Below are 25,410 nucleotides of genomic sequence, written 5' to 3'. Positions count from 1 at the left end.
CTACATAGGTGTATAGAGGCCCATTTCCAGCAACTATCACTCCAGTGTTCTAATGGTACAATGTGTTTGCTCATTGGCTCAGAAGGCTAATTGATGATTAGAAAACCCTTGTGCAATCATGTTCACACATCTGAAAACAGTTTAGCTCGTTACAGAAGCTACAAAACTGACCTTCCTTTGAGCAGATTGAGTTTCTGGAGCATCACATTTGTGGGGTCAATTAAACCCTGAAAATGGCCAGAAAAAGAGAACTTTCATCTGAAACTCGACAGTCTATTCTTGTTCTTAGAAATGAAGGCTATTCCACAAAATTGTTTGGGTGACCCCAAACTTTTGAACGGTAGTGTACATATCCTTTTAAAAATGACTATTGTTAAACAATAACAAAGGAAAATAGATGCATGGACTGAAATGTACGATAACATTATCTGTTAAACATTTAACATTTTCCTATGATTATTAAAGAGCACATTATGCATTTTACACCAATTTTTAAATTGCCCTATAGAAAACATCTGTCAGTTTATTATTAAAATAAAACAAACATTTTAAAAAGCAAAATGACCCACTTTTGGGTCCTGAGCCACCACTTGAAAAAAAATATTTTAAAGCGTAATGAGTATACCTGGGCAAGACGCTTCATTTTAGGATGATGAAAATAGAAAACCGTAATACAAATAAAAAGCCTATTTATAATCATCCTTATAATGAAAAAAGCTGGAGCCTATTCCAATCGACTTCCAGTAAAATGCATGGTACTGCCCATCCTGGATTGGTCACATGTCAATCTCAGCGCTGACACACACAGCATCGACAGTCCATCTTAAAAATAAATTGTGTGTAATTTCCAATTCGCAATTTCTGCTTCTTTCAGGTGTTTGGACATCCTAGAACTGTCGGAGCATGAAGAATTACGGAAGTTCCACTACCACACTCTCAAGTTGTACTGTGCACTCTGTGCCCTCGGCAACACTCGCGTGGCCCACGCCCTCTGCAGCCACTTGGACCAATCACAGCTCCTCTACACCATCGACAATCAGTACCTCTCTGGAATGCTAAGGGAAGGCTTCTACAACATTCTAATCAGGTTTGTTAGTTGATGAGCCTAATCAGTCTCTCCAAGATGTCGCGACAGTTCACATTAATACAACCAATCCTCGCAACTTTGTCCAATGTTTGTAATTTCCCCGGACATTTTGGTCAATCGTCAATATTTTCGCTGATTAATCGCTGTCTAATCAAAACTTATGCTTGTTTCTTGTGTAGACAACGCAGACACAAGGACAAAGTATTTGATCATTAATACTATTTCCGTAACATCAAATACATCAATTCATAGTCTGTCAATTGCGAAGTTTACCTTTTTGTCAAAGTGATTGAAGTGAAATACATTTTACGAAAATGCTCTGAACCTACGGGGTTCAATATGTTGAAATATAAATTAATGTTTAAGATGGACAAACACTTTTTTAAGCGAAAATAAACCTGTCTGCATCTTGTGGACAACAGGAGAGAACACCTTTTGTGCTTTCTTTCTGTAGTTATGATTCTTACTATTATTAGTTATGATTAATTAAAACAGTACAGTAATTTGACAATGAGACCTAAAGAAGTGCTGGATATTGCCTCTAATATTATTATTACATGTTATTGTGTCTCCTTTTAAGTCTGTTTGTTATAGATCAAGTAAAACATCAGTACAGTATTTGTTTTCCAAATTTTTTTTAAAATCCTGTGCTTTTTGATAAGGTTACAAGTAGGAATGGGTACAGTACCGTTCACATTTTAACACGATAAGGTACCGATTCCCGGTACCTGAGAATCGATACCGGTACTCAACAGTGTCACTTTAGTGTGTTAATCATCATTAATTGTTTTTGATAGTAAAATCACATTTTATATTGAAACATTAAAACATGATCTGATTATGATAACTGCTATCCAGTTGTTGAATCTTGTTTCATTATCACAATTCTGAGTATCATTTGTAGGTATGATACTAAATTGCAATTGTTGCAAGTTCAAGAGGTTAGATGGCAGTAGTGTAAAGTTTATGGTGTGTTGGCTAGTCAGTTCAGTCGTTGCTGTTTGTTGCTCCCTGCAAAGTGTTAATACTGTAAATATTGTACCAATCACACACTAACTGTTTGATTGTAACATGCATCTTAGTTGGAGTTTTCATTAACAAATTTGAAGGTTTTGAAATTAAAAAGTTAAAATTGATAATGCTAATCAGTAGCATGTCAATAGGAAAGCCAATGTATATTAGCATCAAGCTCACGCATTTGTGGAAAAGTGGAGCCTTACTTAACTTTGTTGGAGCGTTTTTTTAATCAATTTCTGTAATGGCATTGAAAATTGCAGGATTACTTAGAGATAGTCTGGCTGAGTTCGCTCTCTGTGCTGCTGGAGTGTTAGCCAGGTGCCGAAGTGCAATGTAAGAAGCGGCAGCTAAATCGGCAACCGGGCGGGAGGTCACATGCAACCCGGATACCGAAACATGGCACTGTTGGATTTTACGTGAATTTTGAAACAGGACTGGCGGGATTCAGTCGATATCAAAAAAGTACCAGATTCAGTACCCATCCCTAGTTACAAGGGAAACATACACATTTGATAGAAAATTCATCAAATCACAGGCCTCAAAACATTGCAACTTTTTTTGTAAAGATGCTGCCAATTCAGGAATTTTAGGCTACAACCATCACACAAAAAAACATGTGGAATCCTGGAGAGACCACCTGATGCGCAGCCCTGCCACGCATGTGTAAACGACTGGACTGATTGTGACTTTCGCTTTCAGCATTCATCTGGAAACCGCGAAGGAGGCTCGGCTAATGATGAACAATGAGTTCATCATCCCCGTGACGGACGAGACACGCTCCATCAGGCTTTTTCCTGATGAGTCCAAGAAGCACTCGTTGCCTGGCGTAGGGCTAAGCACCTCTCTGAAGCCTCGGGTGAACTTCTCCCCTGCCTGTATAATCGGCACCAAACGACAGCAGTATCTTCACAGTCCTCAGATACCTCTGGGCATCCTGAAAGAGAAGGCCATCAGCATGCTTTCTGAAGCTGTGCAGGGCGGCGGAATCCATATAAGAGACCCAGTGGGCGGGAGCGTGGAGTACCAGTTTGTCCCCATCCTCACGCTGATAGGAACACTGTTGATCATGGGCGTCCTAAACAGCGAGGAGGTGAGACTGATCCTCCTCCTGATTGATCCCAACGTGTTCGGGGAGGCCGAGGAGGTGCCACGGGACGAGGTGGCCGTCGCTGGAGAAAAAGAAGATGTGAGCAAGAATGAGGAGAAGGCCGTGGAGGCGGGAGAAGAAGAGACGAAGGAGAGCAAGCCGGTGGTCAGGGGTCTTCTGGAAAAGTCTTTGCCCGAGTCTGTCAAACGGCAGGTAAGGCAAATAATCATCTAAGTCAGTCTGCACCATACTTGCCAACCTTGAGACCTCCGAATTCGGGCGATTGTGTGGGGGGTTTGAGGTGGGCGGTGTCGGGGGGAGGAGTATATTTATAGCTAGAATTCACTGAAATTCAAGTATTTCTTATATATATATATATATATATATATATATATATATATATATATATATATATATATATATATATATATATATATATATATATATATATATATATATATATATATATAGTACAGTACACAGTAATGAAAACAGTTGTTCTAACTGTACTGTCCTTTCTGCTTACTTGAAAAAAAAACAACACTTACCTTTCACTATTTGAGTAGCCTTTGTTCTGCCATTTGAGTACTGGCGAGCGATCTCTGAATCCGGGAACATATCCTTTACGGATTTGTTGAAAACATCCGCAAATGAGAACGGGATGTTGCTTGCAGCTATCAGCATAGCCATCTTTGTCTCGGCATATGTTACACCCTCGCGTCTCCATTTAGCAAGGTGGCCCATAATACTGGGCTGCGTTGCCGCTGCCTTGTGCTTCTCTGACCGTTACTACTTGCCGTAGTTTTGAAGCAATGCATGATGGGAATCCGGATGTTTTGTGTCAGTGTATTAACGTGCCGGCTGGAATAAACACACGCTGAGAAATAGCTCCGTGCCTGCCTGCTTTATGTGTTATAGATAAACCTATGGATAACGGAGACATATATAATAGTCTCCTTTTCAGGTGAGAGAGGACGCTAAAGGCAGTTTATTGTTGTCCGGCTGGAAAATCAGCAGAAATTCGGTAGAATGGTTGTCCCGGGAGATTTTCGGGAGAGGCACTGAAATTCGGGAGTCTCCCAGAAAATTCGGGAGGGCCTGAGTTTGTAATTGAGTTGAGTTAGTGTTCATTTCGAACATGCATGCATACAACATGATACATCACAATTTCCAGTTTCTCTATTCAACATGTTTGAAAAGGAGTAGGAAGAAGCAGAGATTATTTAATCCTACCCCTTTTCCTTTACATAGCAGTTGCTAAAACTTTTGTTCACTTCCTGTTCTCAATTTATTCACAATATACTCCATAACTAATAACGTTAAAAATAAATAAATAAACAACAATTAGTGAAGTAAGTTATATTTCATATGGTGAGATAAGTAAGATTATCTAGAATTGATGAATGGATGGATGAAATAAATTCAGAATGTTTATCATGGTTCTTCTTCTTTGTACTTTGTAAACACTTTAAGTTTGAAGAGTTTCTTAAAGTGGATTATATTAGTACATTGTTTGATTTCTTTGCTTAATCCATTCCATAATTTAATTACACATACTGATATACTGAAGGTCTTAAGTGTTGTACGTGTGCACAAATGTTTTAAATACAATTTTTATCTAAGATTATATTTCTCCTAATTAGCTGTAGACCGATGTATTTCATAAAAGGTCTATTCTCAAACTGTGATACCAGTAACACTGGTGCAGGGCTTGGCACAACACAGCTGATAAACTTTAAAAAGTTCTAATCTTTTATTTATTGGCAACAAATGTGAATTAAATTATTTTCTTCTAAATGTTTCTTTTTCAAAATGTATTAGCAATTGACAGGTATGTTGGTTTTTTTCAGGGCAGATACCAATTAGTAGTAGTGAAGGAGGCCGAGAGACGATATTCATTAACAGTTAATGTGACATATTGGCGTCAAAATTTATAATAAAACTATTACAAACTTCAACACTTAGCTTTGTTAAAATGCCTGAATCATGTTTATTAAAAAAAACAAGTCAATCAAAAAAAAGTGCACAGAGTTCCTTGGTACTGTAGCATATCTTATAAAGTTAAATACAAATTAGAATAAATAAATTGGTCCTGAAGTTGTGTCCCTGAAATAATTTGAGGTGAATTTTACTATTCATTGTCAATAAAAAAAAATGGCCTATACCGATAAATTAAGGCCAATGCTGATATGTCTAAATACCAAATATTAGTGGCGATAATTGGTCGACCCCTAGAATGTATTTGTAGTTGGCTTACCGCAGTGATGGCATACTCAAGAAGCCAACATCTGTCTCATGGAGACTACTATCTCACGAAACACACGGGCTTCCACTTCCTTCTTCTTGCACATCCAATCATCAGTCAGTACTCATTCACAGAACTCTTTTAAAAAATGCAAATTTACCCCATTCCGTAGTTAAAAAATAAATGGAATTCAGCAACAACATAAGGCTGAAGAGCCGTTGACAGCTTTGAGGCCATGGTTTGCCAACCTCTGATTTTTTATATTGGTGACATTGTGGCAATATAAAAGAATGCACGGTTGCTTTCAGAACACATTTTTATTCTGGTATTGCCAACAACGAACTGCTTTACAGGAAGTGGTAATGGCACTTCTAATACTTTTAATCCTGCATAGCCCCGCCCCCACATATAGTCAACCGGGTGTGAGACCCATCTATGTTGAGAGTGATGCATCTCTGGCCTTGCCACTTTTTCCCAGTTGAAAAAAGACGCCTTAATTTGATCATGCAAGCATCACTGCAGATTCTGCAGCACCTGAAGGAGTTTTAGTCAAAGTGAAGTCTCCCTGCTCAGGGGGAGCCAGACAGCCAGCCCTCATAGATTTAAATTATGTCATCTTAATTCGTTAGGTTCATGGTACTGGAGTTGACTTCACTATGACCATGTAAAGCCATGTTCGTGTATGTAAGTATGGGTCTGGCTTAGGCTATAACTAACCGTTGACAATATCTTAAACATGTATGTCTGCTCACGGCTATCTGGCTGTCATTTTGCAGACCAAAGACATATTTCCAAAGCCTTTTTCTTGTGAAAAGTATGCTATTCACATGTGCATGTCGCACTTAATGTCCATAGTTTATTACCTGCCCACAATGATGGACCACTGCATACTAGAAGTGGCTGTCTGTTGGCCCCCAGGAATGTATAGCCCTACACCAGGGGTGTCAAACTCATTTTAGATCGGGGGCCACATGGAGAAAAATCTACCCCAAGTGGGCCTGACTGGTAAAATCACGGCACGATAACTTAAAAATCAAGACAACTTTAGGTTATTTTCTTTGTTTAAAAATAGAACAAGCACATTCTGAAATTGTAGAAATCATAATGTTGTGTTTTTTTTACACTTACTTGTTGTGGTTAATAGTATTCTATCTTTATTTGTCGTTATTTATATTTTCTGAATAAATGATGTGATAATGCTCATCAGTCAACTCATTGGTGTTAATTTTCAATCTATCAAGATTAAAAAATTATATCAAAATCAAATTACAGTACCGTATTTCCTTGAATAGCCGCAGGGGCGCTAATTAATTTAAAACCTCTTCTCACTCCTGCGGTTACCAAAACCATGCGGAATGAGCAAGCATGCTCTAATTATTTTAAAACCTCTTCTCACTCCGGCGCATACCTTATCATGAAAAACACATTTAATAAAAAAAACGTTATTATGATCTTACCTTTACTTGTAGATGGGTCCATGTGCAGCTGCTTCTGATCAAAGGCAGTCTTTCTCATCTTTCTTCAATTTTAAAAGTCTCTGGAGATATTCCTTTAATTATTACCTCCTGCTTCGATTGAAAGTCCAGTTTAGAAAACGGTTTTATTTTAGATATGTAATCCTCCATGTTAAAAGTGCAAGCAAACAATTGCTGCATGCTTGCTGCTTGTTGTCTTCTTCTGCAGTACCTGTCTCCTGCAGTACTGGTAGTCGCAAGAAGGATCACTAGCGCCCTCTACCTCCTGGAGGCGGGAGTCATTTAATGACTCATATTTGACCCGGCGGAAGTGCCAAGCATGCGCTAATTATTTTGCGAAACGAGTTTGACCCGGCTGTAATTCTAGGCAGGCGAATACTATATTCCCGGCGCCAATTCAAGGAAATACGGTATGTTATTTATGTAGTTTGATCATTTCCCTCGACTGGTGTACTAACATCATGTGGTTTATGTTGTACATAAAGCATCATCTGCAAAGATACAAAGAATTGCTATTGCGACATCCAGTGGACACATTTAGAACAGTTGTTTCTTTCATTAAAAAATTTCAGGTTAATTTTTATACTAAGCAAACTCATCCTGCGGGCCGGATAAAACCTGATCGCGGGCCTGAGCCGGCCCTCGGGCCGTACGTTTGACACACCTGCCCTACACAATCTAGAAAACATGTTATGTTGGATTACAGTAGATACAAGAGCTAGGTCCTAATGTCCGCCACATCCCATACGTAGTGAAATAACTGTGCAAACAAAAACTGTCAATATTCTCACATCCTCACCCAGCAAGTACAAGCCACATTTGCAAATCCAAACTGCAATGTAAGCAGCGGTACCGAAAATGGTAGAAACAATATATGAGGTGGTACTTGGTGTGAAAGTTCGATCAATTCTTTGTTCTATTCGATTACTTTAACTAAAATTAAATCACTATGAAAAACTCTTTATCAGTTGAGATCTTAATTATTTTTCTGCTTGCATGTTTAGGAATACTTTGTAGTTTGCATCACTGCCACCTACAGGACAGGAGTAGGAAACTACAATCACACAGTGTGAAGTGAACATGTTTAGAATTGTTTGGCTATTCTAATCCAAGGGTTCGTCTTCTTTACAGATGTGCGAGCTGCTACATTACTTCTGCGACTGCGAGCTGAAGCACCGCATCGAGTCCATCGTCTCCTTCTCCGACAACTTTGTCTCCAAGCTGCAGTACAACCAAAAGTTCCGCTACAACGAGCTCATGCAGGCGCTCAACATGTCCGCCGCCGTCACGGCCAAGAAGACCAAAGAGTTCCGCTCGCCGCCTCAAGAACAGGTGCTACTCAAACATATCAGCAGATCATTAACATCACTGGTGTCAAACTCTCTGCCCGAATAATAAAGTGAACTAGTTAGCCTTAGAATCACCCGCATTCATCACTTACAATTCTCTCATTAATTATTAATGAGAGACGCCACAGTGGTGTAAACAAGATTTATTGCACTAACGTTCTTACTAACGGTGCCAGATTACCACCAAGAGTAGCATTTATTTAACTGTGCATGACCTAAAACGACACCACTTGAACTATTAAACCCTTTCTTTACAAAATAACACATTAAATATGTATGATAACGCGGTCAAAAGTGACAAAGCGTGCTGGGAAATATATGATTGAGTGCTTAATACTTAAAATATATAAATTCCTACTGAAAAGTTGATAGGCCTTCAATACATGCTGTCTTTTAGTAGTTGTTATTTCAAAGACAAATGCAAAAGTAGCTCAAATAAAAATAAAAAAGATTGTGCATGTTAATGCTAGCATATAATCATTTTATTGTTAGCACGCTAATAAAGAAGCAATTAGCATACTTTACATCAGGTGTCCCCAAACTACAGCCCACGGGCCGGATACAGCCCGTCAGTGTCCAAAATCCGGCCCGCGGGAAGTCCCAAGTTAAAAAAATAAAATAACAATTAAAATATTGTAATTTTTTTTTTTAATCCGTCCTTTCTAATCCATTTTCTACCGCTTGTTACTCTCGGGGTCTTCAAGCCACTCAGGCAAATCATATTGTCTAAAAATGCTTTTTCCCATCAGTGTCGAGTGAACGCGTGGAAAGTGCGCGCTCTTTCAGTGAATTAGTGCGCGAGGAATATATATATATATATATATATATATATATATATATATATATATATATATATATATATATATATATATATATATATATATATATATATATATATATATATATAATTTATCATTTATGTGTGTATATATATATATGTGTGTGTGTATATATACATATGTGTGTGTGTATATATATATGTGTGTATAAATATATGTGTATATATATATGTGTGTATAAATATGTATATATATATATATATCAATATGTGTGTATATATATATATGTGTATATGTATATGTATATATGTGTATATATATATATATATATATATATATATGTATGTATGTATATATATGTATGTACTGTATGTATATATATGTATGTACTGTATGTATATATATATGTATATATGTGTATATGTATATATGTGTGTGTATGTATATATATGTGTATATACTGTATGTATATTTATATAGGTGTGTATATGTATATGTATATATCAGTGACGTGCAGTCAGGGGAGGCAGGTGAGGCGGGGCCTCATGTGCCATCATGGAAAGAAAAAAAATGTAAAAAGAAAAAAAAAAATTAAATTGTTATATGTATCCAGTGATTATACTATAAAGTTATTTTCCATTTAACTTCACCAGTTTTAGATTATTTTTATTTAAAATCGCTGAAATTTCACATTTGCCGTTCAAATACTGAGAAGAGACTTGCGGTGAGTCACCAGCCAGTTGAGGCACGTCACTGAGTTGAGCCTCACCATGGATTGCGCAATGACTCGGCTAACTGCTGGCCTGCTGTGCAGTGACACCGTATTGCTATATGATTTATATTATACATTTCCATAGTTTAGTTAGCTGAGGTATATAATGTACAGTGTATTTTGTCAACAACTGTATGTGTGTAACGTATTTCTTGTGCTGAGCAATCATAAAACTGCTGCGAAGACGCACTGTGTGAGGCTCGCAGTAATCCCGCCTCTTGGTGGTAGAGGGCGGTAGTGATCCCAGAGATCATTCTGGCGACTACTCGGCTGCAGAAGAAGTGACAACAAGCAGCAACAGTTAGCAGCGATCGTTTATTTTTTCCTCTTGCCTGGACTATTAACATGGAGGATTACATATCTAAAATAAAACAGTTTTTTAAACTGGACTTTCAATCGAAGCAGGAGGTAATACTTAAAGGAAGATCTCCATCGAGACAGAGAGACTTTTAAAACTGAAGAAAGATAAGGAAGACTTCTATAAACAAGTTATCGATGCTTTTGTTCAAAAGGAGCTGCGCGTGGACTTCATTTATAAGTAAAGGTAAGACCATAATAACGTTTTTTTTTATTAAATGTGCTTTTTTGTGTGCTACAGTTTGTATGTGTAAAGTTAAAGTTAAGTTAAAGTACCAATGATTGTCACACACACTAGGTGTGGTGAAATTTGTCCTCTGCATTTGACCCATCCCCTTGCTCACCCCCTGGGAGGTGAGGGGAGGAGTGAGCAGCAGCGGCGCCGCGCCCGGGAATCATTTTTGGTGATTTAACCCCCAATTCCAACCCTTGATGCTGAGTGCCAAGCAGTGAAGAATGCTGGTATGAGCTTTTAAACATAACCCATTAACTGATGCCAATCAAATGGTGAATAAGATACTCTTTAGGGTTTATATATTTTTGTAAATCTGACTGTGATAAAGTCAGTGCCTCACCAGCCATGAACCTCACCGCACATCACTGGTATAAATGTGTGTGTATATATGTATATATATATATATATATATATATATATATATATATATATATATATATATATATATATATATATATATGTATATGTATATATGTGTATATGTATATACACTACCGTTCAAAAGTTTGGGGTCACATTGAAACAGAGGTGGGACCAAGTCATTGTTTTGCAAGTCACAAGTAAGTCTCAAGTCTTTGCCCTCAAGTCTCGAGTCAAGTCCCGAGTCAAGACAGGCAAGTCCCAAGTCAAGTCAAGTCCAAAGTCAAGACTGGAAAGTCTCAAGTCAAGTCCCAAGTCCGGCATTTTAAGTTTCGAGTCCTTTCAAGTCCTTTTAACCACAGACTAATATATTTACACAGATTGTGTATGCTTTTAAAACGCTGTATTTATTTATTAAAACAAGTGCATTTAAAATTGCAGGGACTGTATATCCCTTGCAGACTGTATTGATATATATTGATATATAATGTAGGAACCAAAAATATTAATAACAGAAAGAAACAACCCCATTTGTGCGAATGAGTGTGAATGAGTGTAAATGGGGGAGGGCGGTTTTTTGGGTTGGTGCACTAATTGTAAGTGTATCTTGTGTTTTTTATGTTGATTTAATTTAAAAAAAAAATAGTAATAATAATTTTTTGTGTTTTTTTATTTCTTGTGCGGCCCGGTACCAATCGATCCACGGACCGGTACCGGACCGTGGCCCGGTGGTTGGGGACCACTGTGTTAAAGTATTTGGCAGAGGCTTTTATCCAAAGCGACATACATAAAAAATACATATAAAACAATCACTGTAAACATGATCATTTAAGGGAAGAATGTAATACAAAATATCAATACAAAGTGTCAAGACAGAATGAACTCTCTGCTGCTGCAGCAACAGAGATACAGTCTATAGGTCCCTAAGATATATAGATATCTATACATTGTTTATGTAGAATATACGCATGTTTATATAACCTAATCATATTGTTTCTTGAATTTAAAAATAGATGACCGTTTTTCCCGCATCTCCGGGATTATACTCCCAGGTTTGATCTCGGACGTCTGGTCATTTATAGCATATAAGAATATTTTATTACTGTTAAACAAACTATTAATAATAAAACACGCCAAAACATGTGTCCTTTATCATAGCTACACGTGTGACAAAAAAGCGCGTGAAAATGAGTGGTATTCAGTGAGGTAAAATGAATTAAATGCGCTGACAGTTCATTGCTCCTGCCAAATGAATTGCACTGAGTGGAGCGGATCACCACTCCAAGATGGCGGCCCGCGTCTCGTCTGCGCCAGTAGGCAGTAGCGCTCCATGCTGCGTCTACTTATAAGATGTCTATGGTTATAGTGTTAGCAGTGAGTTTACAGCCTCACTGATTTAACAACACAGCAAATAAAAGTCACGTTACTTAGCCAATAAACGTTAGCTTACATTCAAAACTTACCGTTCTGTTTGCAACTTCAAATGTCGAACGAAGTTGGAAGTTGTTGCAATTCGTTTTTTGTTGACCAAGTCGTAGTTTTAATACCCGAACGAAACTATCTTTGACGTAATTTTTCCTCACTGGCGCGTTGTTTGAGAGCTATTCTTCGTTGGTTGTTCTGCAATTTGATTGGATGAATGCCGTGGGATGAAAACAATGTGGATCTAATTTGATTGGCTGTTGTACTGACAGACACACACGCTGAGAGAGCGCACACTCCCTGACAGACACACACACCGACACACGTACACTTTGGAAGATACGGAGCGCTCCCGAATAACTTTTTAATCGTTGGGTTTTGGGGAAAGTAGCAAGTCATGTCAAGTCAAAAGGCTCAAGTCCAAGTGAAGTCACAAGTCATTGATGTTAAAGTCCAAGTCGAGTTGCAAGTCTCTTTACATTTTGTCAAGTCGAGTCTAAAGTCATCAAATTCATGACTCGAGTCTGACTCGAGTCCAAGTCATGTGACTCGAGTCCACACCTCTGCATTGAAATGTCCTTATTTTTGAAGGAAAAGCACTGTACTTTTCAATGAAGATAACTTTAAACTAGTCTTAACTTTAAAGAAATACACTCAATACATTGCTAATGTGGTAAATGACTATTCTAGCTGCAAATGTCTGGTTTTTGGTGCAATATCTACATAGGTGTATAGAGGCCCATTTCCAGCAACTATCACTCCAGTGTTCTAATGGTACAATGTGTTTGCTCATTGGCTCAGAAGGCTAATTGATGATTAGAAAACCCTTGTGCAATCATGTTCACACATCTGAAAACAGTTTAGCTCGTTACAGAAGCTACAAAACTGACCTTCCTTTGAGCAGATTGAGTTTTTGGAGCATCACATTTGTGGGGTCAATTAAACGCTCAAAATGGCCAGAAAAAGAGAACTTTCATCTGAAACTCGACAGTCTATTCTTGTTCTTAGAAATGAAGGCTATTCCACAAAATTGTTTGGGTCACCCCAAACTTTTGTATGTGTATATATGTATGTATATGTATATATGCGTGTGTATATATATATATATATATATATATATATATATATATATATATATATATATATATATATATATATATATATATATATATATATACATATATATATATATATATATATATATATATATATATATATATATATATATATATATATATATATATATATAATGTATGTATGTATGTATGTATGTATATATATATATATATGTATGTATGTATGTATGTATGTATATATGTATGCATGTATATATATGTATGTATATATGTGTGAAATTTGTATATATATGTGTGTATTTGTGTATATATGTATGTATATATGTATGTATATGTATATATATATATATATAAATATATATGTATTAGTATATATGTATATATATTCATATATATGTATTAGTATATATATGTATATATGTATGTATGTATGTATGTATATATATATATATGTATATATATATATATATATATATGTATATATGTATATATGTATGTATATATATATATATATATATATATATATATATATATATATATATATATATATATATATATATATATATATGTATGTATATGTATGTATATACAGTATATATATGTGTGTATGTATATATATATATATATATATATATATTATGGTGACATAATTTCATGTGCAGTTACATTTTATTGAAGGTTTGTTTAAGAAACATACTGTTTATGGTATTATAAATTTAGCTAGCATTTATTTTAGCACAGTATAATTGTACTTAAATTTATTTTTCATCAGTTTTTATTAATCCTTTTTTGCAGTATATTTGATTAGCAATTATTGTTGTAATCAGCCTGACAGAAGCCTTGATATGAATCTTTGTGATTAACACATGCTTTCATATCATTTGACAAGGTGTATCCTGTTAAACTGTAAGTAGGTTAGACACAATTATTCAATACAAACAAAATCAAGAGTACGATGACTAATTCTGTGTTAATATTCGAGTGAGCCCGGGCCTCTCTGAAGTGGAAAAGTTAGGCCTTGAGGTCAAAAAGGTTAAGAACCCGTGGTTTACATGATGTCACCAACTAAGGAAATCCACCATTTTTATGTACAAATATTAAAATGTGCTAAAATGGTCGAAAAAAATGCTAGCATACTAATATAGCATGCTAACAAAGAAGCAATTAGCATACTTACAAGATGTCCCCAAGTGAGGAAATCCATCATTTTTATGTTCAAACATAAAAAATAGCTAATGTTGTAGGACAAAATGTTAATGCTAACGTGGGAACATTTAGTATACTTGCAAAATGGCGTCACGTATCAAAATTAATGATGTTTTAGGTTTGAACATTTAAAACAAGCTAAAATATTTGTGTGAATTCCTAGGGAGGCTGGTACGTATAGCGATAATCGAGGGAACACTAGTAGCTGAGTCACATTTTGGTCGGCCATGTTTTTCAATCAGTCTTGCCGACATTGTACACGCATGTGCTTGTCAGTCCCCTAAAGGTGTGCACCCAATTTTGCGGTACAATCGGTCCCAATACACCCTGAAGTTACAGGAGGTGTTTTGTAAAACATATTTAGCTGTGTGAGTGAGAAAATTTTAGTCAATGCTTATAAGGGCAAACTTTGCTGTGGCTTTTCTAGAAATCAGTAGTGAACAGATGTGAGTGAATTGCAAGATTGCAGACATTGCCCAACATTTATCGACCCAAACAGTCGTTAAACAGCTGCCTTGAGGGGACTGATGAAACCAATGAAGTTATACAAGTAGCTCATAAATAGTTAATAGACCTCAAGTGTAAATATTTTTTTTATTTGATAGTATTTACTCTATATATATTAAAGAGGCGATTACCCCTTTTTTCTCCCTTCCCATTTGTGTGCGTGTACAATTCATGGTTTAAGCCTCGACAAGAATCAAATGTTATTAAAAATACATGCAGTTTGATAGTGACAATATTTTACTTCCATTTGCAAATCACCTTGTTAATTCTCTACGAAACTGGCTGTTATTTTGTTATGACTTTTATTCACAAAATAAACACATAATGTGTTTATTCAGCTCATTGATCTCTGTACCCAATGACTGTGACACTGTTTAACAAGCATCTCCCTTACTTGAAGGTAAACAAAATCATTATTCTTACCACATAGCTCTGCACAAGTTCTGTTGTGTCTCAAACAACTGACACACAGCAGCATCGTTTTTTTTTCTAAATTCCCTGCAGATCAACATCCTGTTGAACTTCACTGCAGGCGATGACTGCCCCTGTCCTGAGGAGCTCCAGGAAGAACTTAATGGATTCCACGAAGAACTGCAACTGCACTGTGGTGAGTCCACCAAGACAGACGTTGTACTATAGATGACCACAAAAATGAGGAGGGGAAATATTCCTATTTGTGCGTAATGCTCATTATGTCAGGATGTGTGTCTGATGAGGCCCGGAAAACCTGTTGAGCGATTATCGTCACAAGTCGACTTCTCTGTGAAAATAAACAAGACATTTTGGAGGAGATTTTGTGACTTAGGGACACATTTAATTGGTCAGACAATGTGCATTTAGGGCTACTGAGGGACAAATTCTATTGGCTAAATAAGCGGTGAAGTCGTGTGGATTGAACAAAGTTACGAGGAAACACCGAATATTTTGCATGATCACAACTTTGCAAAATCCCAGAGGCAATGGCTGTTTCTGACATGTACATTATATATTACACATTTAGTGTGGAACCTCGATTTACGAACTTCATAGGTTCTTTCAAGATGTTTGTAAACCGAAAAGTTTGTATAATGAAGCAAATATTTTCCCTAAGAAACAATGTAAATATAAATCATTCCAGCCTCGACAAATGTCGATATTGTAGTGAAGGTTAATACCGTGTTTTCTGGACCATAGGGCGCACCGGCTTAAAAGGCGCACTGCCGATTAGCGGGTCTATTCAGGTCTTTTTACATACAAAAGGCACACCGGATTATAAGGCGCATTAAAGGGGTCATATGATTTTTTTCTAAATTTAAAACATTTCCTTGTGGTCTACATCAGTGGTCCCCAACCACTGGGCCGCGGCCCGGTACCGGTCCGCACAAGAAATGTAAAAAATAAAAATATATATATTTTATTTTTTAATTTTTTATTAAATCAACATAAAAAACACAATATATACATTATATATCAATATAGATCAATACAGTCTGCAGGGATACAGTCCGTAAGCACACATGATTGTATTTCTTTATGACAAAAAAACAAAACAAAAAAATACCATAACACACCCAACCCGTGAATTATGTAAACCCACTACACTGGTAGTTGGTAGCGTTTCCATAGCGAGATATAAATTAGAACTTTACGCTACTTTATATTAGAAATGGCAACAGCGGAGGACAAAAGCCCCATAACAAGAAGATAGAGAAAAAGAAGAAGCTTATCGACTACGGCATCGGCACGCACTACAGTGGCGGACGTGCGCAAATTTTCAGGACTTATGCAGATCTCAATTACACATCAGCAAGTACCAGAAGGTAAGAAAAGTTGGTTTTGCATAATATTGTGAACCAAAACGTCAGATAATATGTCTGCTAATGGGTGCAATTGTGCGGTCCTTATACACACACCATAGTTTATACTTGTATCTCTGACTACAGTAGTCTAAGTCATACTGAAACATTGTGACTGATTTTTAGGTGCCGTGTGTAATATTCTTTATTTTCAATGGAACATTTAAAGTTTTGGTGTTGTTTACTGGCGTCATATTGCAGTCTACACGTATCTCTTATGTGTGACTACCATCTACTGGTCACACTTATCATTACACCATGTACCAAATAAAATTGCTTCGAGGTCGGTAAGCCCAGCCAAAATTATTCCGTACATTAGGCGCACCGGGTTATAAGGCGCACTGTCGATTTTTGAGAAAATTAAAGGATTTTAAGTGCACCTTATAGTCCAAAAAATACGGTACACTTTGAACCCAATATAAAATGCTGTACAGTACTGTACTATATGTCAGTCAAACATAACAAGGTGATAAATTAACTTTGTCTTTATTGACAAGCTAAAACAACAAGCTGCTGTCCCTCTCTATGCACTGATCTGCCAACACGCACACACAGAAGTCCCTTAGGTGCCCTAACAAACGATCAGAAATCACAAAAATCCTTAACTTTAACAACTATTTTCGCTACAATAATAAACATTTTAAAAAGTAAAATCCACTTACATTAACATTGGGAAAGGAGAAGCTGACGAGAAATAAGCAGACAGGGGGAGAACAGAGGCGGGGGCGTATGTGCCTTGAAAGAGGCGCCGTTAAACGAGAGTAACTCTTCTCCTTCGCTGTTAAAAAGGTCTGTTTTAGCATAGGGCTGGGCGATATGGACCAAAACTGGTATTGCGGTATTTTTAGTCCGAATACCAGTATACGGTATATACCGGTATCTTAAAAAAAATTTTTTTAAAACGTGCAATTTCATCATTTTGTTTATTACGTTAGGTTTATACCCTCACGCTTGTGCGTGGGATAGATGGCGCTTCTCACTGCAGTGAAAGCAGCTGGCTGTTGAATTTAAAAAATACATGTTTGCACAGGCTATGGGTAGAGCCACTTTTAAACCGAGTTGTAGTTAAATATTTGACACATCGAGCAAGCAGCAGAGAGGAACTATTGTTAGCTTCTGTGCTAAGTCCCTAACAGAAGTGAACAACATAAACGGATGAGATTAGTGATAAAGTCCCTACAAGGAGAGATATATGTCCTAAAGCAAATTGGTGTGTTTAAATAACGCTGTAGTCACTCACCAATCGCCAAATGCAGGCGCCGTCCAAAGCATTGCATTAATCTGTAGTAGAGAAGTGGGCTCTGCGCCGCCATATTTAAAAAGTAAATAAAGGTTTGATACGCAGCATAGTGCAACATCAGAGAAGCCTCTGTAAATACGCAAGGGGCGAGGCTGAGCCAATGAGGATGCCCTGTGCCACGCCTGACAGGCGCAGAGGTGATCAAAGGGCCTTAACAAAGGCACATCAAAAAGTACCGGTATGACAGTATTGTCCCAAATATGTCGCTTTCTTAAATATACCGGTATTAACTATAGCACCGGTATATTGCCCAGCTCTACAGTACTTTAGCATCTTTTTCCAGAAAAGTACGGTCTCATCACAATTAAAATTGACTGTGGTTCGAAGCCTGCTTCATCCATTCTTCCAAACATCAGAACTCCATTAATGTACTCTGTTGTCTTTTTGGGACTCATATAGTTAGCAAAATGGACAAAACTTGTCAAAAGGTGAAAAAAAACATAGAAAATGTTCACGCGCTTAAGCGCTGAGTTGTTACTAGTAATGTCCTGTAATGCGCAGCAATTGACGTGTAGGGATCTGCCTCCCCAAAAACAGTGACCTGCTTTTTGCCTGCAGACGGGACACACAAGCTTTCGTACACAGAGACATGGTTTGCACACAGAGGCACTACGGGCTCTATTTAAAAGTTTGTAAATCGAAAAGTTTGCAAATGGATGGGTTCATAAATTGATGTAGCCCTGTTTTTGTAATTATTTCCAACATCCTTACACTTAAAGTGACTGTTTGCAACCTTAAAGTCCCCCTCTAATGCTGACAACATTGGCACTTATTTCATAGTTCTGGACATAAAAAAATCATGTCTACACGTGAAATTTCCCGAATAATAGACACGGTAATGATTTTAGGCTTGTTTTCTAACAAATTTCATCACATTTTGGAACGCCCACTTTAGCTCCAAAATGTGGGCGGGCCATCATCGTCCGATGTCACCTACAGAAGACTGGGGGGCAAGTTCATATTGTGTAGTATGGGTTTTTGGTAGCATCTTCATCCGAATCACGTTATTTCTGCGCAGAATTAAAAGGAATGATTAAAAATATCTGCCATATGCATTGTTGCAGGTTGTAGCAATACAACTAAAGAAGGGGTCAGCCTGCATACATTTACAAATGATGGTAATATAAGGAAAGAATGGACCTCTCCAGTCAAATTGACTCAAATTGGCAAGGACCATGCTAGAGGAGTGAAATTTGGCAAATCTGACCATTTGAATGATTCTGACTTCTTCGGAAAAAATGGTTTTGGTCGAAAAAATTTCAAAAGACTCAAACATAATGGGACCACTAAAAATCAGAAGCACCGTAGAAGGGAGAAAGACTAATTCAGAACCTGCAGAAAAACAGAGAAAAAAGAGCAGGTCTGGTGCTCAAAAACGAGAGAAAAAGCAGGTAGGCCACTAAGATTTTATTTTGCATCCTCTTCTACTGATTTTTTTCCTCATGATGTTTGAAGAAAAGCTGAACGAGCATGAGGAAACACAAGCTATGGTCTCTATGGAAGAGGAGATGGCGGTTCTTTAATATTAATTTTTTTGCTCGTAGTTTAGAAGTTTTGATGGACCGGTGCTACTAAAACATGCAATAAAGTAATGAAAATAATAGTTTAACATGCCTTTATCCACACTGTCCATGCGGGGAAATAGGCTCCAGTACTTAAAGGCCTACTGAAACCCACTACTACCGACCACGCAGTCTGATAGTTTATATATCAATGATGAAATCTTAACATTATAACACATGCCAATACGGCCGGGTTAACTTATAAAGTGACATTTTAAATTTGCCGCTAAACTTCCGGTTCGAAACGCCTCTGAGGATGACGTATGCGTGTGACGTAGCCCGGCGAACACGGGTATGCCTTCCACATTGAAGCCGATACGAAAAAGCTCTGTTTTCATTTCATAATTCCACAGTATTCTGGACATCTGTGTTCGTGAATCTGTTTCAATCATGTTCATTGCATTATGGAGAAGGAAGCCAAGCAAGCAAAGAAGAAAGTTGTCGGTGCGAAATGGACGTATTTTTCGAACGTAGTCAGCCACAACAGTACACAGCCGGCGCTTCTTTGTTTACATTCCCGAAAGATGCAGTCAAGATAGAAGAACTCGGATAACAGAGACTCTAACCAGGAGGACTTTTGATTTGGATACACAGACGCCTGTAGAGAACTGGGACAACACAGACTCTTACCAGGATTACTTTGATTTGGATGACAAAGACGCAGACGTGCTACTGTGAGTATGCAGCTTTGGCTTTTTTTGCGTATGTACGTAACTTTTTTAAAATATATAAGCTTTATGAACCTTGGGTTAGGTGAACGGTCTTTTGGGCTGAGTGATTGTGTGTGTTGATCATGTGTTTGAATTGTATTGGCGTGTTCTATGGAGCTAGGAGCTAGCAGAGGAGCTAGGAGCTAGCATAACACGTACCGTACCGTACGTGCGCGTCACGTACGTAACTTTTTAAAAATAGATAAGCTTTATGAACCTTGGGTTAGGTGAACGGTCTTTTGGGCTGAGTGATTGTGTGTGTTGATCAGGTGTTTGAATTGTATTGGCGTGTTCTATGGAGCTAGGAGCTAGCAGAGGAGCTAGGAGCTAGCATAACAAACACGCAGGTGTTTTTATGCAGGATTAATTTGTGGCATATTAAATATAAGCCTGGTTGTGTTGTGGCTAATAGAGTATATATATATGTCTTGTGTTTATTTACTGTTGTAGTCATTCCCAGCTGAATATCAGGTCACCCCCGGCTCTCACAGCATCTTCCCTATCTGAATAGCTTCAACTCCCCACTAGTCCTTCACTTGCACTTTACTCATCCACAAATCTTTCATCCTCGCTCAAATTAATGGGGAAATCTCGGTCCGAATCTCTCTCACTTCATGCGGCCATCATTGTAAACAATAGGGAACTTTGCGTATATGTTCAACTGACTACGTCACGCTACTTCCGGTAGGTGCAAGCCTTTTTTTTATCAGATACCAAAAGTTGCAATCTTTATCGTCGTTGTTCTATACTAAATCCTTTCAGCAAAAATATGGCAATATCGCGAAATGATCAAGTATGACACATAGAATAGATCTGCTATCCCCGTTTAAATAAAAAAAATTCATTTCAGTAGGCCTTTAAGACGACACCACACCAAGAGGGGGCGACATATTGAGTCTGGCGATGGAAAAGGGGGCGTTCCAAGTACACTTAGTTATCTACCTATTACTTAAAAACGAATTGATATTCTGGGAAATGACTGCCAGATTTAATTTCAGGAACAAAAACTACATAAAGGTAACTTGTTAGTGAAATTTCAGTCATCGGGACAAAACTGTTTTATTGAAAAACAATTTGTATATGTGAGAAGAAAAAAAATCAATTGCTAATGGTAACATAAGCTAGGCATTGATGTTCTTGTATTGCACAGTAACTGTGACCAAGTTGCCGTCCCTTTAATCTCAGTGTTGATTTGAATAGCTTGTGCTCCACTTACTGTACATGATGTAAATTTATACCACCTCACTGATACGACTCTCAGGAATCCCCGTGGAGGAGGACGAGGAGGAGCAGGACACCTCGATTAAAGGTCGTCTACTGGCCTTGCTGTATAAAATCAAGGGACCGCCTCAGAAGAGTGAGGAGGAACCCACAGAGAAAGAGCAGGTTGCCCCCTGTGAGTCACTCTTCATTTTTTTGTTCTTTGACAAAAACACGTGGGTAAGTGCTTTTCAAATAATGATGTATGGAGTCGAGGAAGGAAGGATGCTGTTACTTTGACAGTTTCTGTATTTGTCGTGCCTTTGCTGAGAGCAATTTCAATGTTCTCCTTCGCATAAAAGAAGACTAATGGACATCCTTTGTAAGACACTCAGCTATAAATTTTAACGCCAGACTCTCACACCTACGCTGAATGATTGAACAGTGTCAAAATTTAGAACAAAGGTGTCATTCAGAATATCTCCATGACCCATATTATCTTCTTTTTTGTATCTTTTTCAGCTCCTTATTGAACTGATTGCGTTAATCAAGTTGCTCCTCTTGTACTGCCGCATAAATCAAAGCACAAAATGAATCACTGCAAATTCACCTTAGTGGCAGCTATGGTTGGATATCGAGTATCGATTGGAACCGGGACTAACTTTCCGATTCTCCCGGAATCGTTCAAAAGTTTAAATTTCGATTCCTAGTTTCGATACCCAGTCCGCGGACCGGAAAAAAATATGTCAGCCGAACCGGAAGAAGAAGCCGCTGAACACCAACGAAGAAGCGCCCACCGCCGGAAGTGTTAGCATAGCCGAGCGAGTCAGTCAAGCTCAAGCATGGATAGCGGGCGTCGGCGGTCGAAAGTGTGGCTTTACTTTACAAAAAAAAATGAAATAACAGAGCTCCATGTCCATCAACAAACGAGTGGAGAGAGAGCTGCAGATGTACCAGGACGTTCCACCGATACTTATGTCTGACGACCCTGCTGCATGGTGGTGGTCCGGTGGAACCAACAAAAGACTTATCCTTTGCTGTCAGATCTCGCTTTCTCCTATTTATGCGTTCAAGCTTCTTCCACACCCAGCGAACGTGTATTTTCCACAGCAGGAGACACTATCTGTCCAGAACGCTCACGCATCCTGCCTGAGAAGGCGGATATGGTCATTTTCCTAAACAAGAACTGTCTCTGATTTTATACTGTACCTGCTGCTAATCTGGACTGGGTTTTGCAAGTTGTTTCTTATTGTTTATTTGCTTTTCTGCACCAGGTTAGCCCATCAGTGGGAGCACGGTAACATTTTTAAGTACCTGCCGCATCATACACTTGTGTGTGTAAATGTGTTTTCATGAGGTTTTCAAAAATAAAGCTCTCTTGAGGAAAGTGTACCCCTGGGAAAATGTATTCATAATTTATAGTATTTATATTCAAGTTCATAGATTTGATATTTATATTCTAGTTAAAAACAGCCCTGTGAAGAATTTATAGTAAAGTTCATAAAAAGTTAATAGAATTAAAATTGATGGAGAATGTCAGACTATTTCATTCAGAAAGACTGTAGTTTAAGCTAGCTCATTTAAAATATCCTAAACTTTTTTTTGACCCTGCCTCTTAAAAGAATCGGAACCGAGAATAGTCAGGAATCGGAATCGAAACAAAGAATCGGAATCGGAATCATTCGAATTCAAACGATACCCAACCCTATCACTGGCAGCTGGGGCTGGACAATTAATCAAATTTTAAGTTCGATTATGATTATGGCTTCTCACGATTCTGAAAATATAATAATTAAAGAAAAAAAAAAAAAAAAGATTAATAGGCCGTGCAACGTGCATGCAAATTCTGGAGCTGGTGACGGTGAAACAGATGTGGAGCGAATGAGTGAAAAAAGAGCATATCTTCAAGAAGTTTGGGATCGCAACGCTAGTATGCCTCATGGATAATCACTAAACTTAACAAAAAAGTAAGTCATATGAAGTATGAAGTAAGTCTACCATGAATTGATTAACGTGGACCCCGACTTAAACAAGTTGAAAAACTTATTCGGGTGTTACCATTTAGTGGTCAATTGTACGAAATATGTACTGTACTGTGCAATCTACTAATACAAGTTTCAATCAATCAATCAAATTTCGCTTTCACATAACCGCAGACGGAGTCACATAATTGTCCAATAAAACTTAATCCGCTGATAAACGCAAAATAATACCAGGGAAATTGACATAAATGTGAGTGAAATGTTGTCATTGTGAGAAGAAACATTTGTTTTGGGAAAATAATGTGTCCGGTAGCACTCATTTATCCCCGACACACTCAACTGCCCCGTACTGAACTAAACAATCAATGTCGAGACGGCCACTTGAAAGAGCGACTAAACTACGAAGCTAAAGCTAACAAGAACAATCCACACACCCACAACACATCTTATGTGTTTGTGTTGTTGTGAACGACATCGATGTAAGATCAATGTGCAAACTTGAGAGGCGCTCTCTTTTTTTTTGTGCAACAGCCTCAAGTGAGTCGCCTCTTCACGCTTCAAGCTGAGAACAACACCACAGCACACTTCCCCCTTCACAATAATAGCGCTGTGTTCCATATTCCAGTCTGACTGCGCTAAGAAAATAAAGGTTTCAAGAAAGTACCTTACACAAGCATAATGTACTTAAAGCACTTACTGATACATTTTCACAATTATTATGCTTTGACCTCAAATACTGGTCAAAATTGTTCAAAGATAAATTGCACCAATGATCACAACTTTGCGAAATCCCAGAGGCAATGGCTGTTTCTGACATGTACATTATATATTACACGTTTAGTGTGGAACCTCGATTTACGAACTGTTCTTGGACGGGGTTTGTAAACCGAAAAGTTTGTATAACGAAGCAAATATTTTCCCTAAGAAACAATGTAAATATAAATAATTCCAGCCTCGACAAATGTTGATATTGTACTGAAGGTTAATACCGTGTCTTCTGGACCTTAGGGCGCACCGGCTCAAAAGGCGCACTGCCGATTAGCGGGTCTATTCAGGTCTTTTTACATACAAAAGGCACACCGGATTATAAGGCGCATTAAAGGGGTCATATGACTTTTTTCTAAATTTAAAACACTTCCTTGTGGTCTACATCAGTGGTCCCCAACCTGAGGATTTTTGAATTTAATGTACAAACATTTAATAAAATGTTGTTTTTCACAAAAAGCACACAATCTATGGTGGTAAAATAAGTGTAAAAGGTAAAAAACTGAATTAAAAACAAATCTTGTATTGTTTTTTTTATATTGCTGTTATTTAAATGTGTTGGTATTGCTATTTTTATTATTTTACTTGTGGTTTATTCTGTACTAATTTTTATCAAGGTTTTTTTTTTTAACTATTTAAAGTGGAGTTTTGGTGATGCAATAAATACTCATATTCTCAAATTATGAATAATCCTGAAATTAATCGTGATTACAATATCAATCAAAATAATCGTGATTATTATTTTTGCCATAATCGTCTAACCCTGTAGTGGCAGCTATTCATATGATTGACTTATCTTGGTCTCCTGTGAACTGAATATCTTGAAATCGAAATTTGGTTCCTCCCCAAGAAAAAAAGTAAGATAAGAGTCAATTCCTTGACCCTGTGATGAATTACAAATTGAAATGTGCGTTGACATAATTGGGGCTGCACAAAAAAAATTATTGACATGCAAATCATTTTATTCATCGTGATTCTAAATCAATTTTTTAACTAAAAAAATAATTTTTTTAAACTAAAAAAATCAATTTTTTAAACTAAAAAAATCAATTTTTTAAACTAAAAAAATCAATTTTTTAAAC

General features: G+C 37.4%; 1 protein-coding gene across 1 annotated transcript in view; it reads left to right on the top strand.

Annotated features, from left to right (window-relative positions):
- ryr3 (ryanodine receptor 3) overlaps positions 1-25,410 on the top strand; it is a 309,061-nt gene that overhangs the window by 178,414 nt on the left and 105,237 nt on the right. The window contains exons 35-39 of the mRNA XM_062034336.1: positions 875-1,087; positions 2,804-3,404; positions 8,043-8,243; positions 15,479-15,581; positions 21,643-21,777. Of these exons, the coding sequence (XP_061890320.1) occupies positions 875-1,087; positions 2,804-3,404; positions 8,043-8,243; positions 15,479-15,581; positions 21,643-21,777 (1,253 nt within the window). The remainder of the gene's footprint in view (positions 1-874; positions 1,088-2,803; positions 3,405-8,042; positions 8,244-15,478; positions 15,582-21,642; positions 21,778-25,410) is intronic.

The sequence above is a fragment of the Entelurus aequoreus genome, linkage group LG23 (assembly GCF_033978785.1).
Source record: "Entelurus aequoreus isolate RoL-2023_Sb linkage group LG23, RoL_Eaeq_v1.1, whole genome shotgun sequence".
In the NCBI taxonomy this organism is placed as follows: Eukaryota; Metazoa; Chordata; class Actinopteri; order Syngnathiformes; family Syngnathidae; genus Entelurus; species Entelurus aequoreus.
The sequence above is the reverse complement of the archived record's forward strand: the minus strand, read 5'-3'. Positions and strand labels throughout refer to the sequence as shown.